At 34.5% G+C, this 18137-nt stretch overlaps 1 protein-coding gene across 2 annotated transcripts in view; it reads left to right on the forward strand.

Moving 5' to 3' along the window:
* GRIK2 (glutamate ionotropic receptor kainate type subunit 2) overlaps positions 1-18137 on the forward strand; it is a 356468-nt gene that overhangs the window by 302556 nt on the left and 35775 nt on the right. For both annotated transcript variants that reach the window (XM_072333341.1, XM_072333342.1), the window contains exon 15: positions 14995-15220. In XM_072333341.1, coding sequence (XP_072189442.1) covers positions 14995-15220 — 226 coding nt within the window. The remainder of the gene's footprint in view (positions 1-14994; positions 15221-18137) is intronic.

Raw genomic sequence — 18137 nt, forward strand, 5'->3', positions numbered from 1 at the left:
ACTCATGTTTCTTTTATAATTCACTGAGAGGGAAAGGAACATTAAAAGAGACCAAAGATATAAAGGGTAGAAAGATCAATGCTAAAGATGAGGAGAATGAATTGCCTTCATGGATGTGATTCCTGACTCTTTTGACAGTAAAAGGAACCTCAGTTTTGACTTCAGTTTAGATGCCTGAATTTAAATACCTAAAATGAAAAAAGATGAAGGTAGGCCTTTCATCTAAAACCCAGGAATGAAAAGAGGCTTTGAACATTTAATCAAACAATGCCAATTTGTCCAAGGTAACAGATTTCATGAAAAAAATTTACGATGTCAGCCAAACTTTTTTCCAGGATTAGTGAAGTCCAGTAATGACTTCGAATCTAAAAGTATTATTTAAAAAATTTAATTTTATGTTTATATGAAGTTCTCTCTCTGTACACGTGTATAAACACAGTAGAGACTTACGAACAGTTCCCTTTGGCTAGTGGGTCGTAAGTCCTTGCAGCTGTGAAAGTTCACAATTTGTCTTTCTTTCTGGCTCTCCCTTAACATTTCAGAAAATGGCATCCATAGTTTGATTTACTTGGAAGAAATCTACACAAGAGCATTCAGGAACAGAACAGTGATTGCATTAATACATAAAAAATTGTTTCTCTGGTCCCTTACTAGCTTCTGTGTCAGCAACATTCCTTCTAGAACTAAAGATGAGCCATTTCAAATTATAAGCTCTTTTTAGCTCAAGTTAGACACTTGATTTAAAGGTCAGATTTATAGGTTGCTCAAGTCTAAGTCTAATACTGAAGGAAATACAAGCCCTATGAAGATAATATTTAATAGCAGACAAAATAGAAAAATCATGCTGTATATGTTTTCAGCCCTAGGGTAAGAGTAAGTTAATAATGTTACTGGGATTTTCTTTAATTTTTTTTTAAAGTTAAACCGGCACAAGTTGTAATACAAAGAAAACTCTGTGGTTATAATTCTGTGGTTTCAATTTATTTATTTATTTATTTATTATTTTTATTTATTTACTTATTTGTTATTTTCTGCCTAATTAGACAAAATCGTTTTGGAGTTTTCTCTAGATTCAAAGGCCAGAACCCATCAGGTATGCCAAAATAGCTAGTTACTATCCATAACTGGTCTCTGCAGCCCTATCTGTGGGTACTAAAAGATCAATTGAAATTATCTAACTGTAATAGTGCATTGACAACACTGCATTTAGATCTGCCTAAAAACAAAGTACTATCACTGCACTAGGAGTGCAAGTATTTATTTTTGCCAAACAACATGGAAACTGGAGAAATATAAATGCTATGGTATAAAATATAGAATAAATTCTATTAGTATTCTGTGCACTGATTTTTCTTGCCCGTTTTTTGTTTGTTTGTTTGTTTGTTTTTGTTGTTGTTACTAACATTAACAGAGGAAGCCCAAAATACTCATTAAGACTCAGAGGTACACCCAGCAGCTCAGTGTATGAAATATTTCAAATCCTTAGCCATTCTGATAATCATAGAATCATGCCTTGTTTTAGAATGGACATTAGAGATCATCTAGTTCCAACCCCCCTGCTATAGGCAGGGACTCCTCCCTCTAGACCAGGTTGTTCAAAGCCCCATCCAGCCTGGCTTTGAATATCTCCAGGGAGTGTGCATTCACAACTCATTGGGCAGTTTGTTCCAGTGCCTCACCACCCTAGCAGCAAAGAATTTCTTCCTGATATCTAGTCTAAGGCTACCCTCTTCCTGTTTAAAATCATTTTCCTTGTCCTGTTGCTACATGCTCTCATAAAGAGTCCCTCAGCAGCTTTCCTGTAGTGCCCCTTCAGGTACTGGAAGGCTGCTATAAGGACTCCTCAGAGCCTTCTCCAGTGTACAGAGCCCCAGCTTTCACAGCCTGTCCTTGTAGGGGAGGTGCTCCAGCCCTCTGGTCATCTTCATGACCTTCCTCTGGACCCATTCCAACACCTTGATGACCATCTTGTGTTGGCGTCCCCAGAATGGGACTTGGTACTTCAGGTTAGGTCCCATGAGAGTAGACTAGCGGGGCAGAATCACCTCCTTCAACCTGCTGGTCACACTTCTCTTGATGCAACCCAGGATCCAGTTGGCCTTCTGGGCTGCAGGACCCTATTCCTGGCTGACATTGAGTCTTTTATCAACTGACAAAGCCAAACATAATCAGTTTTCTAGTATCACATACCAGCCCATACAGTATTTCTGTGATGGCTCATGGATTTCAATTATAGCATGTAATATGACACTGAATATCAGTTCCTCCTTTTGACTTTGTTTCAGAAGTCAGATGCCACAAATTATGTTTGATGAACTTCCTTGTTTATATAGAATTCTGTGCAACCGCAAAAGTTAATTTATAATAAACTGTAATTGCTCCAAACGTTCAAATATACATGCATAAGTACAACTTAATATTTTGATTAACAATAGAAGAACATAAATTCCATCACTAGAAGTAGCAGAAATACCAAATTGGGACATCTCTGTATCTCACATGCTGGATCTCACAGAAAATTTTTTATGTCAGCTCTCTAATTCTGTCTTTTTTTTATTTTATTTTATTTTTTTTAAAAAAAGAAATATCCTAGGTTTTTATTTTTGTAATTGTCTTTATTTTCCTTCCAAGAAAAAGCAATATGAGATTGTTTTCTTCTATTTTTTTTACCTTTTTTTTTTTTTTTTCTATCACATAATTCTTATTGCTTTTTGTAACCCGATTCCACAATTTCTTTTTCTACTTTTCATTACATTTCCTGAAATAACAAGATCTTCTATAGGAGAGAAATCAGATTTTTATTGTTTATGTCAAATATTTAGTTGGCTTACAATCTTCCACTTTTAGGGAAAGTGATAGCATGCATATATTTCCCATTATTTTTCTCTAATATATAAAATGTTTATATGAACAATCAATATCAGACTGGTATCTTTGCAATGGTAGTTTGCCTTTTTGGAATTTGAATGTGAAATGGAGTTCACTGACTTTATAGCTGAAGTTTCCCAGCTCTTGAAAGGGGCAAAAAAAAATGTAAGAATTGAGGGAAGGCTACATCAGTCTAATTTCTTTTTGCTGAAAGACAGTATTTAGTATAAGTTGAACTGTATGATGGTGGGGAATGGGCAGCCACAATGTTCACAGAAAAAGGTCAGTTAGTAAGTTCTTCTGCAAAAAGCCTACACACATCAGTCAAGAACATCAGTAGAATGATCTGGGAGCACATAAACTGTTTCTGCCATTTTTATTTTCCTCTGGAAAAAGGAATCTCAAGTCTAGCACGTTGATCCCACTCAGCCAAGTTGGTTCATATGCACACTGTTCATGTGAGGTGTCCAAGTTCCAGTCGACACCGTCTGGGGCCCATTTTTTTCTGTGAAATTTGAGTACTGCAGAATGTACATTTGTATCATAGGTGTACACAGAAAAAATGATGAAAATTGGAAGAAATAAGAGATCACAGTACATCATGATCTTTCCAATAATTCAAGGCAACTGACAGGAGCAGAAAACCTGCTTCCAGCAATGCTCAAACCATACAAATTAAGTGCATATCTGACAGACCACCTCACTGCTGTCACAAAATCCTGTGCATGTTAGGACAACCAATGCTCTCAAATTCAGTCAAATTAATATTAATTTTGCAATTTAAATTTTGTCTCATCTATTTTTGGTGAAGATATAATAAAGTTCTACTAATATTGCAAGCTGTTGTAGTTTGTATAGGGTAGTGGAAATATAGTGCATGTTTTTGTTTTTGTTTTTGTTTTTTTTTTCTGTTTTTTTTTTTTTTTGTTTGTTTGTTTTTTGTTTTCTTTTGTGTTTTTTTCCCCCCATTGATTTTTCTTCTGCCTTTCCTTTTGTCTACAAAAGCAATGAACCTTCCCTCCTTGGAAATTTCCAAGTACTTAATTCCCACTACTTTTGAGAGTGTTTGACAAAATTGGAATACATCAATTAATACTATTAAAAAGTGATTTCTTCTTCTACCTGGCAGGTATCGGCTTTTCTGTCTGTTCTCCACCATAAATGAAGCAGAGTCTTCACAGACTGCATTCCCTTCTCTGTTATACTGCAGTGTTTACACTACCTATTCTCATCTGTTACAGTTATCCAAATTGCAGAATGGTAATAAACACATAAATTGTATCCTACTTAAGTTTCTTCATGTCACACAAGTTCATCAGTACTGCAAATTTCTCCAGCAACTTCTGAAAAGTTGGGGTGGAACTCTATTTATCTCTGCTAAAACCCACTCTAAAGTGATTATTACAAGTCTGCTATTGCACATATTTTCTGTACACATTGCCTTATGTGTTATGTTGCTTATCTTCTCAAATATGTTGTTCAGAAGACTACAGATGTTTCACGATACAGTTTCCAGAATTATTCTAAAACCTGACAGATTTGCTAACAAACAAGCTGTTTTTTTTCTGATCAGTATCCTACCACTCCTCTCTACCTTTGATATGGACCACATATGGCATGAATCCTGTTTGCCTGAATTAACTCCAATTTTCTAGTGACCAAGGTCACACAATTACAGAGAAAGACTCAGCTGTTCTTAGCCAGCACATATGGTCTTGCGTTGTTCATGATTTACTTGCTATAATGAAAAAATTCAGAATGCTAAATCCAAATCCCATTGCAGAACACCTCATTGGTGGCTTATGCTAATATATAGCAGGCAAGTATTTTACACGAGATATTTTATAAATAAAAAAAAAAATAAAATATTGCTTGGTTCAAATTTTCAGGGTTTTCATATTATTATTATTATTATTATTATTATTATTTTAGATTTGGCAACAACTGATAGAGAGTTTTACTGGGGGAACAGAAACATACCAGTCTGTCTTGGTACCACTAGACTTTTGTTACAGCCAATCACTAATGCAACGATGGTCTTGACAAAAGAAAAAAGCAACAATTGAACTTCAGTTAAGTTTTGGAAATCTGAGAAAAGAAATAGGTTATATTTAATTCTAATCATTTTGAGGAGCAAATTAGTGAATAAGAGTTAGCAGGCTTTCTATGGCTTCAACTCATTTAAAAAGATGACGTAAGTCTGTTTGCTAATGCCACCTGATAAGTTCCTTACAAATTAAAACAACAGAATTTTTTAGGCATAATGCATTAATTAACACTTAGTACATGGGCAATAATTTTACTTTGAACATCACAAAAACATCTCCCAGGCCAGAGTGAATTTCATGGTAGTAAAAATCTTAATTCTTGTCACTGTGATAAATTTTCACCCTGTTATAGGTAACTATTTAAAGCAGTACTTATGAACTTTATGCTTAGTTCTAGCTTTCATAGGTTATGTGTATAATAAAAAATAAAACCACTCACTTATTTTGGAAAAGGAGATTGCTTCCAGCTACAGCTCAAACCAAGAACAAAATTTTCTACCACAACTTGTAGCAGGAAACAGGCAGACTGAGCAGAAGTGGATTTATCTTTACAGAGCACATAAAATATATGCTTTAAAAACAGATTAAATATTCTTACTGTCTTATTCCAACTTATAAAAGGAAGAACAGTGTGACGAATACCACACTTCTAATTTTCATGGTATTTTCACAGAAAGAACTATTGTTATGTTAGCTATAATTCAGAAGAGATCTATAAATCATTCTGATATATAAAAGGCAAGGAAGTGTTTTGTAAGCCATTAGTGATTTTTTGAGCTATAAAATCTGTATCTATTTCCAGGTCAAAGGTGATAGTGAATACTTTTTTAACCATAAATTGTTTTGAATATTTAATATATTTATTTTCAAAATCTTTGTTTTTTAAAACAAAAAGTCAGCACAATCAGGAAAGGGTAAAAATGTCTTTCTCTGAGCACTGCATTTTTCATTCCTTGTAGATCCATTTTTGGCAGAAGCACCTTTCCTACCTTTCTTTCATTTGTGCTCTATGGACCATGAAAACTGCTGTTATGAAGGAGAGAACACTGTATGCATTACTTTTATTGTTTTTATGCTGACCCAAAAAAATCAAAATCGGTGTGCTCACTTACAGGATTTCAGGCCTCAGCAGTCCTGAAAAAATAGGGGAAAAAAAAAAAAAAAAAAGGCCAAAAAGGCAAAAAGGAGGGAAAAAAAAAAAAAAAGAAGAAAGAAACATCCTGAGGTCAGAGTCAACAAGACCAGTTTGATAAAAAGGGAGAAGTCTTTTTTCACTTTTCTTTGATGACCAAGTAAAAATCACTCTCAAAATTTAAGAAAACATTAAATAAATACAAAATGACAAAGTTCATTTTTATAACTAGTGATAATATGGTATGAAAATCATAAGCTTTATTGTATTAATTTAGTCTGTCTGTTGAGTGGTTAATGATGACTAAGCTGATTTAGTCTGTTGTCCACTGCAGGTGGAGGAATGTGTAATGTTTTCTGTACAATTGAGATGCTGGTGATTTACACAGTACTTTCTAAGAGCTCTCCATTAGCCAGTACAAATATTCAAAAGTGTATTGCAGATATGTGAAAGCAGAGCTTGGGCCTTCTTTGTAATCATACTATATAGTGGAAGCATCAGATTTTGATATTTGAATAACACCAAATTGTGTTTTACACATATTGTGCTCAGCTGTGCCAAAAGTGGTTTCTGCTGCCTGAAAAAGTAACATTTGCTTTCAGAGTGTAGAGTTAGCTAAGGCTTATCCTTAAATAGAAATTATTTTAATCACTAAAACTAATTTATTTGAATTGTTTGTAGCAAGGTCTGTAGATAGGACTGTGAAAAGTTATGATAACTTCCATTCTGATTAATGTAGCTGATTATCATGTTTACCATTATTTTCCTATATTTTTGTTTATTTCAGAAGTCCAGCTAAAGGACTAGGATCCTATTGTTTTCCAATACAGAAACACTGAACACAGAGTCATGTTAAGAACTAGAATAGATGGATTAGTGAAAGAAGGTTTATATTGCCGAAACAAAAAAAAAAAAACAAAACACCAAAATACCTGGGAAGGAAGGAAGATATATTTGGTCTTTGAGAGAAGAACAGTAGAAGTCAGTCTTTACAAATTTAAATTTGGTGCCAGTTCAAGAAAGTGATCAGGCTATTTAAGTGTATTTACAATTTATTGTCATTTATGAAAGTGTTAGATAGACTTATCTTTGGATTTCCCTGTATTTATGATGTTCAAGCATTCCTAAAATGTTATTTGCCTAACGCTGTTGGTTTGTTCTCTCAGCCTTAAGGCTGTCATTCTATGATTTAAAATGTATTTGATGAATTAACTTTGTTTATCTGTCTTTTAATTGTATTAATTCTCTATGTATTAGAGACATATCCCAAACATTTTAGAACAGCTGTAAGCCAAAAGAGGAAATGTTTGCTTAGCTTAAATTTGACAGATTGGCTCCCTACATTCAGAATGATTTCTTGAGATACATTGGTGCTTTTGCCATTATTAACATCAGAAATGCATTTTTTTTCTTAGCTTACTTCAGAACTATGTAGATTTAAGGCACCTGTCAAAACAAAATGTCAAATGTATAAAAATGAATAAGGAATGAATGAATTAAAATGTGTTACATGGACAGTTTAGCCTGGATTTTCATGCTGGTATTCAGGATTGCCAAGGGGATTATGTATGAAACAATTGGTGTGAGAGTACTTGAGTTTCAAGGAATTGAAGTGTGAAAAAGCCTTAGAAAAACACACATTTTCCTAGCTGATAATGGGTTTGTCTTTACCTTGAAGTATAAACTACATAAGTTTACAGTGTTTTTGTTTATTTCAAACACAAAATTATGTGATTTTATTTTATTTTTATTTTTTTTTGAGAAACATAATAATTTGAAAACTTTTTTAATTGAAAGCAAGACCTTAGATTAGTTTATCTATATATGCTTTTATTAGTTGACCTGGTTAAAGTAAGACCTGGATACTTTCAGTGAGCACATTCCACTATTTCTCCTGGCTACATTTATGCCAAATCTTAACTGTTCTCATGGTGAATACATTTTTCCCTTATATTCACATAGAATCTTCCTTCAGCTTCTGCTTCTTGTGCTACTGCCTCTTATTCTATCACATCTTAGTGAAGAGAATACATTCAAGTTCTCTCTAATTTTCTCTATAGGTAATGAAAGAAGGTGATATGCAAGCCCTTCTTCCTTTAGCTTGAACAACTCCTTTTCCTATAGTTACACTTCATAAGTTAAGATCTCCAACACTCTGATGGAGGACCAAAATGGACCAGTGTTCCTAGTATGGCATGACAGGTGTCAGGTGCTGTGGAATAATTTCATTTTGCATTCTGCTTGCTATAATCTTGCTGATACAAGCTACAGTTTGTTTTTACCACTGCAAGAGAGCATTTGTTACTACTGCTAATCATAGTAGAATCATAGAATGGTTTGAATTGGAAGGGATCCTTAAAGGTCATCTAGTTCAACACCCCGACAATGGACAGGGACAACTACAGCTAAATCAGGTTGCTCATAGCCTCATCCAGCTTGACTGTCAGTGTCTCTAAGTACAGGGCTTCTAGCACCTCTCTGGGCAACACCTTCCTATGCCTCACCAAACTTATAGTAAAAAACTTCTTTATATCCAGTCTAAATCTCCCCTCTTTTAGTTTGAAGCCATTTCCCTGTGTCCTATCATAACAGACCCTGCTAAAGTTTCTGTCCTTTTTTTACAGCCCCCTTTTAGATGCTGAAATGCCACTCTCAGATCTCCCCAGTGCCTTCTCTTCTCCAAGCTGAATAGCCTCAGCTCTCTCAGCTTGTCCTTGGAGGGGAAGTGTTTCATCCCTCAGATAATTCTTGTGGCCCTCCTCTGGATATACTTCAGAAGGTCCATGTCTGTCCTGTACTGAGGACTTCACACCTGGATGAAGTACTCCAGATTAGGTCTCATCAGTGCGGAGTAGAGGGGCAGAATCACCTCCCCCAATCTGCTGACCATGATTCTTTTGGTGTGACACAGGATATGGTTGGTTTTTTGGTCTGTGAGGGCACACTGATGGCTCATGTCCAGCTTGCTATACACAAGTGAGGTTTGTAAATGATGGAGAGTGACTAAGAATTAATTAAGTTGTTGGAAGTGGTGAAAAACTCCAGTGGCTACCAGGGAAATAGTGCTTGCTATCTCTTTCTTTGAGGTCTATTCCAACCTGAGTAATTCTATGATTCTCTTTGCTGCTTCATGTTGAATTTCCTCCATATTACAAGGGAAAAAGACCATAGCTTTTGTCTACTATATTTTACTGGAATACAAATAATATGAAAATAACATTCAAATAATGAAACATCTGCTTTGAACGAAATATTTTATAAACAAATCTTCCTCTGCTTCCTAAATCTCCAGAAGACAGATTTCCAGTCTCTTCCTCAATATGGTGATTTGCACTTTTACCCTGGATTGCAACATACACTGTACCGTTCTGTCTTTCATCTCATATGTGTTAGTTTGAGTAGTTTGAACTGTGTTGTATAGTTGTGCCTAATTGTTTCCAATGACTTCATGTGCTCTCTCTCTCCAGTTATACTTGGATAGATTTGTAGAGCTTTAAAACTTTTAAAACTTCAGGGAACCATAAATAACACAAGACAAAAACGTGTACAGCTGCTGCTGCATGAATCTGTAATGATATTTCTGTACACAAAAGTGTTTCAGTTAAATGAATTTCTTCTTGATGTTTTGATTTTGGTGAGAATCACCATGTCACACATATATATTCAGTGTCATTACTGCTTTGGGTTTTGTTTGTTTATGTTTTGTTTGCTGTTAATCACCTACTTGTAGGTTCTAATCCTAAATACATTTTTCTTTTAAGCACCTATTTCTACTCTGTGAAGGCAGTTGACAGAACATCATGCAAATCTGAGTGTCAGTGATAAGCAGGGCAAGACATCCTTGTTTATTTTGGCATTCATCCAACATCTTGATATTTTTCTGTCTTCATACTCCAGTCTCACCACTCAGATATCTGTCTTTCCTAGATGGTACTTCGGGGCACAATATTAACATATTCCTAATAGTGATACTCCTGTTTCAAGCCTCACTTCTACACATAGGATCAGACTAACAAAGCCTTTGCCATACCTTCATTTGTGATGAAGCATGTGATCTCTAGCATGCACTGCATCTTCCAGTAGTCATTAATTTAAGAACGCAGAATTTTCACTGAGTATATTCTGAATGTCACTGTTAGAACTACAATTTTATGAACCAGGTAAATAAGTTTCTGGATTTGTTTAACCTTTAAATGTCCAACTTCTATGTTTGTTAGTTAGTTCTCTTTTTTAAATAAGTGAAATTCAAATATTGTGGCACATAGGCAGCTTTCTTACTGTTCTGTATTGTCTACGGTATTCCTGAGGGAACACAAGCATGATAAATCATATCATCATAAATTATTTTACGCAGACATCATTTCCAGTTGATTTTGCATTAAGTTGGATATTGAGGCAGTGATTTCCAGTTAGATTACACAAAATGGTGAAGTAACTCAGAGAGAATAGTATACTTCCTTGATGGAGTATGTAAGTTGATTAACAAGACTGATTTGTGCACAGTAAAAGAAGACAGAAACATAATGTATAAATCACAGTATTTGTTTCTATCAATATGAATGACACAGTCATAACCACCAGAAGCAAAATGTACATACTGGAGCGTCATTCTGTTTAGTTCAATGATGTCAAATTGAAAAAAAAAAACAAAAACAAAAACAAAAAAACAACAAGCAGACCATATGAGGAGAGGCTGAAGGAGCTGGGAATGTTCAGCCTGGAGAAGAGAAGGATCAAGGGAGACCTTATTGATCTCTATAACTTCCTGAAGGGGATCAGCCTCTTCTCTTGTGTCATTAGTGATAGGACTAGAGGGAATGGCTTCAAGCTGAAGCAGGGGAGATTCAGGCTGGATGTTAGGAAATATTACTTCTCAGAAAGGGTGGTCAGGCACTGGAATGGACTGCCCAGAGAGGTGGTGGAGTCACCGACCCTAGGGATGTTCGAGGAACGACTGGATGTTGTGTTGAGGGACATGTTTTAGTGGTAGCTATTGGTAATATGTGAATGGTTGGACTGGATTATCTTTTAGGTCTTTTCCAACCTTGGTGATCCTGTGAAATGGGCTCCTTATGCTTTTGATTGTTTCAGCTTCTTGAGAGTAGTTAGTTGAGTCTGCTGAATAATTTTCCAAACACAGAGGAAAACCATTTGTGACTGTGTTTTACTGAATCAAATATTTTGTTTTCTTTTATTTACTCGAATAACTATTCTGTTGTGCATAAAAAAAATAACTTTTATTATAGATTGTTTTTGTAAGAATTTCTAAACACCAGTTTGAATTTAAGTCACAAATAGGCTGTTTTTTTGACATCAGTTCTGCCTTTTAGGGATGGAAGAACCATAGAATGGTAGATATCTTGAGTAGGAAGGGACTCACAAGGACCACTGAATCCAGCTAACTCTGCACAGTACAAACTCAAAATTCAAACCACGCTTCTGAGAATGTTGTCCAAATTCTTCTTGAAATCTGCCAGGCTTGGTGCCATGACCACTGCCCTGGGCAGCCTGTTCCAGGGCCTGAACACTCATTGGTGTAAAACCTTTTCCTAACACTAACCTTGCCCTCTCCTGGTGCAGCTACATGCTGTTTCCTTGGGTTCTGTTGCCGTCACCAGAGAGAAGATTTCAGTCCCTGTCCATCCAGTCCCCTCATGAAGAAGCCATGAGGACTCCTCTCAGTCTCTTCTTCTCTGGGCTGAACAAGCTAAGTGACCTCATTCACTCCTCATACATCTTTTCCTCTAGGCCCTTCACCATCTTCATAGCCCTCCTTGTGGATGTTCTTTAGTAGTTTTATGTCTTATATCATGGTGCCTAAACCTGTACACTGTGATTGAGGTGAGGCCATACCAGCTCAGATCATAGTGGAACCCTTTCCTCACTTGATTGGCAGTTCTGGGTCTCATGCACCCCAGGATATGGTTGGCCTTTCTGCCTGCCAGGACTCATGCAGACTTGAATTCTACTTGTTATCAACAAGAATCCATCCTCTTGTCCCCTAGTCTGTACAAGTATAAATTGCTCCCTTCCTAGATGCAGAATCCAGCATTTGCTCTTCTAAAACTTCATGTGGTTGGTGACTGTCCAGCCTTCTAATTTGTCATGATCTCTTTGTAAGGCATCTCTACCTTCCCTCTGGTCATCAGGTCCTCTCAATTTAGGGTCATCCACAAATTACTTACAATACCATCAAGTCCTGCACCCGAGTCACTGGTGGAAATGTTAAAGCGGAGTCCTGTAGAACACTACTAATGACTAATTGCCAGTCTGATGTAACCTCATTTACCATATCCCTTTGAAACTGACTTGTCAACAAACTGTTCAACTGTTCAATCAACTTGTCAATCAGCTGTTCAATTTATCTCTGTGTCTAGCTGCATTCCAGACATTTTGTCCAGAAGGATGCTGTAAGAATCAGTACTAAAAGCTTTACTGAAATCTAAAAAGAATACATCAACTGGTTTCCCTTGGTTACCTAAATAGGTAACCTTTTATTAAAAGGAGATTGAGTTAATTTAACAAAGACTTCTACCTATTCAACTTGTGTTGACTCTGACCAATGTGCACATTCTGAACAATTTCAACATGTTCCATAATTATCTTCTCCATAGTTTTATCTGGAAAAAGTGATATTGACAGTATTGTAATTTTCAGGGTCTTCTTTCTTGTACTTCTTGAAAATTTGGACAATATTTGATAGCTTCCTGTTCTCTAGAACCTCTGCAGATTCCAAAGACTGTTAAAAAATAATTAAGCGATAATTAAGATTTCATAATCCAGATTTTTGAGGACTCCTGAATTAATCCTATCAGGCCTCATAGACTTCTAAACATACAGCTTGAGCAGCGGCTGAGAGTTCATTACTGCAGTTCTCTGAGAGTCCTCAAGCCTGTAATCACTGTTGTAGCTCTGAAACTGAGCAAAGAATTCTAGCTTCTTCTTGTTTTTTTTTTTTTTTTGTTGTTTTTGTTTTTTTTTTGTTTTTGTTTGTTTGTTTGTTTGCTTTGTTTTGAAGCTTTTTGTTTGTTTGTTTTACAACATAAGTGCAGAAATACATGTGCTCATTCTTACTTGTTTTCTACTGTGGCTCTTGTGATTTTATTTTCCCCTCTCAGCATGCATCAGCAATGTATTTAACAGTTTACCCAAATTATTTTCTCTGCAAATTTCTTATATTACTCAGACTATTTATATTGGCTCAATTTTTTATTTATTTATTTTTTTAGTTGTTTTTTTTCAGTAGTGGAATAAAGATTGTATGGAAAAAAAAAAAAAAAAGATGATAATACAGGCAAAATTTTACAAGTATTGGGAAACATTTTTTTTTCTGTATTACACAGGTGCATGTTGCTTAAAGTATATTATTCTGTACATAATGTGGTATTTAGTAAGTGCTTCATAGAATTATTTGATTCAGAAAACAAATCCTATGAAGAAAGACCATATCTGTTTGGTCCTCTGTGAATCTATGGATTCACAGTATGTTCTGAAGAAAAACGTTTTCCTCTTTCATTGTTACTAAAACCTTTTACAGACATTTGTACAACATCCAGTACAGGAGTAATATGTTCATGCAGAGTTCTAGAAGTCTTCTATTTTGCTAGCAATGACACTAGTGTTAGTTCAAATGCTTGTTTTGACAAGTCTTCAGGCAGACTGAAATAAGACTTGGATTCTGTCCCAGAAGGGAAACAAAGTTGTCATTTTATTTATTTATTTATTTATTTATTTATTTATTTATTTATTTATTTATTCCTACATAAATGTTCTTTTCATTCCACATACACTACTAATTCGTCTTTGGGCAGATTTTATGGCTGCCAGTCAGTGGAACTTCAGAAAGGTTTGCAGTGTCAGTCTTTGCCTAGTAGGCAAAGAGGTGGAGACCAGAGTTGATGGCAAAGTTACGTCTAAGATTGACATTAAAAGATGAAAGATGCCTGAAAGAGCCTGATTATACTAATTCTTGTACTGTATCTCTACATTTTATTTTCTTTTTTATTTCTGCAAGCTATAACTTTAATGAACATTTTCTGATACATTTGAGTTTGGAACATTATTAAGCACACGGTGAAAAATGTAATGTGAAATGATCAATTGTTCCAATGCCTTCACTTTGTCTAGTATTTATCAGTATCGCACAATACATTGGAAAAGTGAGGGAAGATAATACATTTGTGGCTTTTTTGTTTGTTTGATCAGTTTTATTTTGTTTGTTTGTTTTTGAAGCCAATGTGTAGAGAAAAGGAATAACTCCTCTGTAGCTGTGCAGCAGCAGTTTGTACCAAATTGTTGTCTCCTTTGTCTCTGTCTAATCCATAACACAACAGTGCATTGCATTCAGGCAATACTAAAGCAGTAGATACATATTCAACTTCGAGACTTCTAGCTGTTAATTTTGTAATGGCAAATTAATATGACTAGAGTGGGCTAAGCTATATATTTGTTGTCTTCTTCCTTATGACAGTTTTTCTCCATGCATTGCCATCTGTAAGTGCTTTGATTACTGCAAGCTGCTACACTGTGCAGTAGGTTTTTAGAAGTGCTCAAGAGTGCGTGAGTGATTGAAATATGAGTGAGAATTTCAAATGTACTGGAACACAACTAATTTTCTTATGAGACTCACCAAGATGGTTGATGAACTTGACTATAATAAAATCCTTAATAATTTTTCACTGACTTTAAATACTTTTAGGATTTCACTCTACACAAATAAAAATGTGTCCAGAATGAAATAGATTAATGCACTTTCTTGAGGATATGTCCATCTTCTTTGTTTTCCACAGACAAGATGAAATATAGAGGCACTCCTATGCTTGCTGTTGTAAAATCTGGCATGTGTAATAAAATATGATAGGAGAATAATGTGTAAGTTTAGAATTTGCATTCACTCTTCAAAGTGTTTTATCTTTATTACTATTTCATCTAATATTTGTCTTTCAGAAATCCAAAATCTCCACTTATGATAAGATGTGGGCCTTCATGAGTAGCAGGAGGCAGTCAGTACTTGTCAAAAGCAATGAAGAAGGCATCCAGCGTGTGCTCACCTCCGACTACGCATTTTTGATGGAGTCGACAACCATTGAGTTTGTCACACAGCGGAACTGTAACCTAACACAGATTGGAGGCCTGATAGATTCAAAAGGTTATGGCGTGGGAACTCCCATGGGTAGGTTATATGCCAATTCATTATCTCTCTTCATTAATCTTTGTTGCTATAATAGAAAAGCTCCAACATACTGTTGCTTTCTCTACGCTACTAACATTCCTTTCATTTTCTTTTTCCTATCTAAAGAAAAACACAATGTATTTTATCAGCATTTATTGATTGTATTTTGTAATCTAAATAGAAAAAACCAAAAAACAACAAAAAAACAAACAAAAACAAACAAAAACAAAAAAACAAAAAAAACAAAAAACAAAACAAACAAACAAAAACAACAACAAAAAAAAATAGCAACAACAACAACAACAAAAAACAAACAAACAAACAAACAAAAAAAACCAGTTATTTGAAGAAACTGGACATTTGTTATATGATTATTCCCTTACATGATTCCTTCCATATCCTCAAAAATAACAAAATTACCTTCCAAAGCCCTGCCACTTTTCAATATTTTCTGAATTCTGAACTCTGTTTAGACAATGAAGTGCTAGAGCTTTTTCAAAATTTTCGATATCAAAAGCTGATGATGTAAAGCATCTATGGTGAGAAAGCTAAACACTAAGATTCTTGAAATAAGTGGAAAGATTCCATAACATGTAGGGTATAATCTGCAAAAAGTAATACTAAGTTAACTTTATGGAATATGCTTTTTCATAACAATTCCAATTCAGTAAATATTATCTGAGTCAGGTGTTTCTGACTGAGTAAATATTTGGCTGCAAAATTATAAGCCAACTACAAACACTAGCTTCCTGACTCCATAGAATGAAATTCAGCAAGCACAGGTATTTTGAGTTCCAACTGTCTGCAGTGACTGTTGAAAGACATGAGCTGAAGATCCAGCTTTTGATTTCACAATACTTAGAAATACTGCTCAGTGATCCTACTTGTTATAAGATTGTTCAGAAGATGTTTTTTGAAAAACTGATATTTGTTCTGTTTTAAATTTATTTTTAAGGAGAATGTATTGTTTTGTTGTTAATATAAATATGCATTATGTGTTTGTTTTTTGTTTGTTTTCTCATGTATTTCTTATACTTGTCACTGATTTTGTGTGGGTAAAGTTGACTCTAACACTGTATATTAAGAACATGAAAAGGAAGGTTAAGTTCTAAACATAACTTGAATACATTGCATAAAGGGGTATCTAGTAATATAAGACATTTCATGTATACTGTATATATTTACTGAAACCATAAAATTGTTTAAATTTCAGTGATTTCAGTAATTAGATGTGTGACTAATATCTCCTGAAGACATTATGATTCTGTTCATTTTGTCTTTGAACAATTAGTTGCTTGGCATTTAGTCTTAATGTGAATACTTTAAAAAAAAAAAATAAAAAAAAATCATATTCTATTGAGAAAACAAATGAAAATCAAACATAAAGCCAAAAGCAAACTTCTGGAGTGATCAGTAAAGATTTAGAGGAAAAAAGAATCAGATGTAAAGAAACAATTATGTCTCCTTATGTCTCTAAGTAAAACTATCCTTTTGGCTTTGCATTCTATTTTACTCAGGGAGAGCAGGCAGTAGGAGTACATTTCTTCATTAACTTCAATTTGTACCAAAGATGGTATTCAGCACTTAACAATCTACAATAAGCAATAAAAAAAAGATCTGATTTTTATGTTCTATTTCTATGCTATTCAAGAGAAACAACAGAGCTGTAAAAGGAAATCTGTTAGCTGACAATTGTCTTGTAACCAAAACAAAACAAGTAAAGGACACAGGAATCAGAGATTACCAACGGAGGGAAAAAAGAGACCTCAAACAGTAGTAAATTTACAAAAATATTTAAAATAAGACCTGTAAGACAGATGGGGCCCTAGTAAAATTTGAATTAAGATTTTCATAAAAGATTTAAAGGTAAATTAAAACAGCATTTAGAGGTTTATCAGGACAGCTAAAAGTAAGAGGTTAATCTTTTCTTTGGACACCACATATAAAATGCTATCCAGATGTACAGACTAACATTTATAAATATTTTCTATTCTCTGTATAATTGTGTAGTCTCAGAAGAAGGAGGCTAGTTTGCATTTGCAATAGTAAGGAAAACTTTAGGAAAAAAACATATATAGTGCCCGAATATCTTGCAAAATATATTACTTTGCTGAAGCAAAAATATATTACAAAGATGTGCGTAATACAAAATGAAGCCATATATTATAATTAAATTCATCTTTATAGGAAAAATTAACTCCATAGTCTTTAAAGGACCATTTGGCATAGTAAAATATTGAGTAGTATATATTATTTCATGATTATGGAAGATGTTTATAGATATGAAATTGAGTGATATCTCTTTTGAGTCAATAATCCAAAGAGTTATCTTGACAAGCAGTTGAGAAACTGCAGGATAATGATTTCACAAACAAAGCACATATTTACTTCTCATGCCTCTTTGGCAAACTAGTTGAAAGCACATCTCTGAATAGAAAAATATGGAATTTGTTCAGATAGAGGCACCTTATGTGAAAGCTTACGATGTCATTTATAACATATATGTCATCTCCTGGATGAGTGCATTGAAGTGGCAGAAATATTTTCATGAAAGATCAGTTCCATAGAATACGTTGTTACAGACTTTATGTCAAATAAAGTAGGATGTGTATGGTTACTTTTGCTGAACTAGATCAAAGGAAGTTCCTTGATGGTTAATAGAGTTAAGAATATAATTTACTTGAGTTCAGGAAACTACAAGCAGGAGAGGTAAAAGCTTTCTAAACAGGATGATATGCTAGTAGTTTATGATACAATAATCATTTGGAAAATGCAAAACCCCCAAATACGGCAGAAGCTTAGAATATCACAGTAAAAGTTTTACATTCAGAGATAGAAAATTGTATAAGATGAGCAGAAAAAAAATAAAAAAATAAAACCACAACCAAACAAACAAAAAACTGAACAGAAGTTCAGG

The sequence above is a fragment of the Excalfactoria chinensis genome, chromosome 3, assembly GCF_039878825.1.
Source record: "Excalfactoria chinensis isolate bCotChi1 chromosome 3, bCotChi1.hap2, whole genome shotgun sequence".
In the NCBI taxonomy this organism is placed as follows: domain Eukaryota; kingdom Metazoa; phylum Chordata; class Aves; order Galliformes; family Phasianidae; genus Excalfactoria; species Excalfactoria chinensis.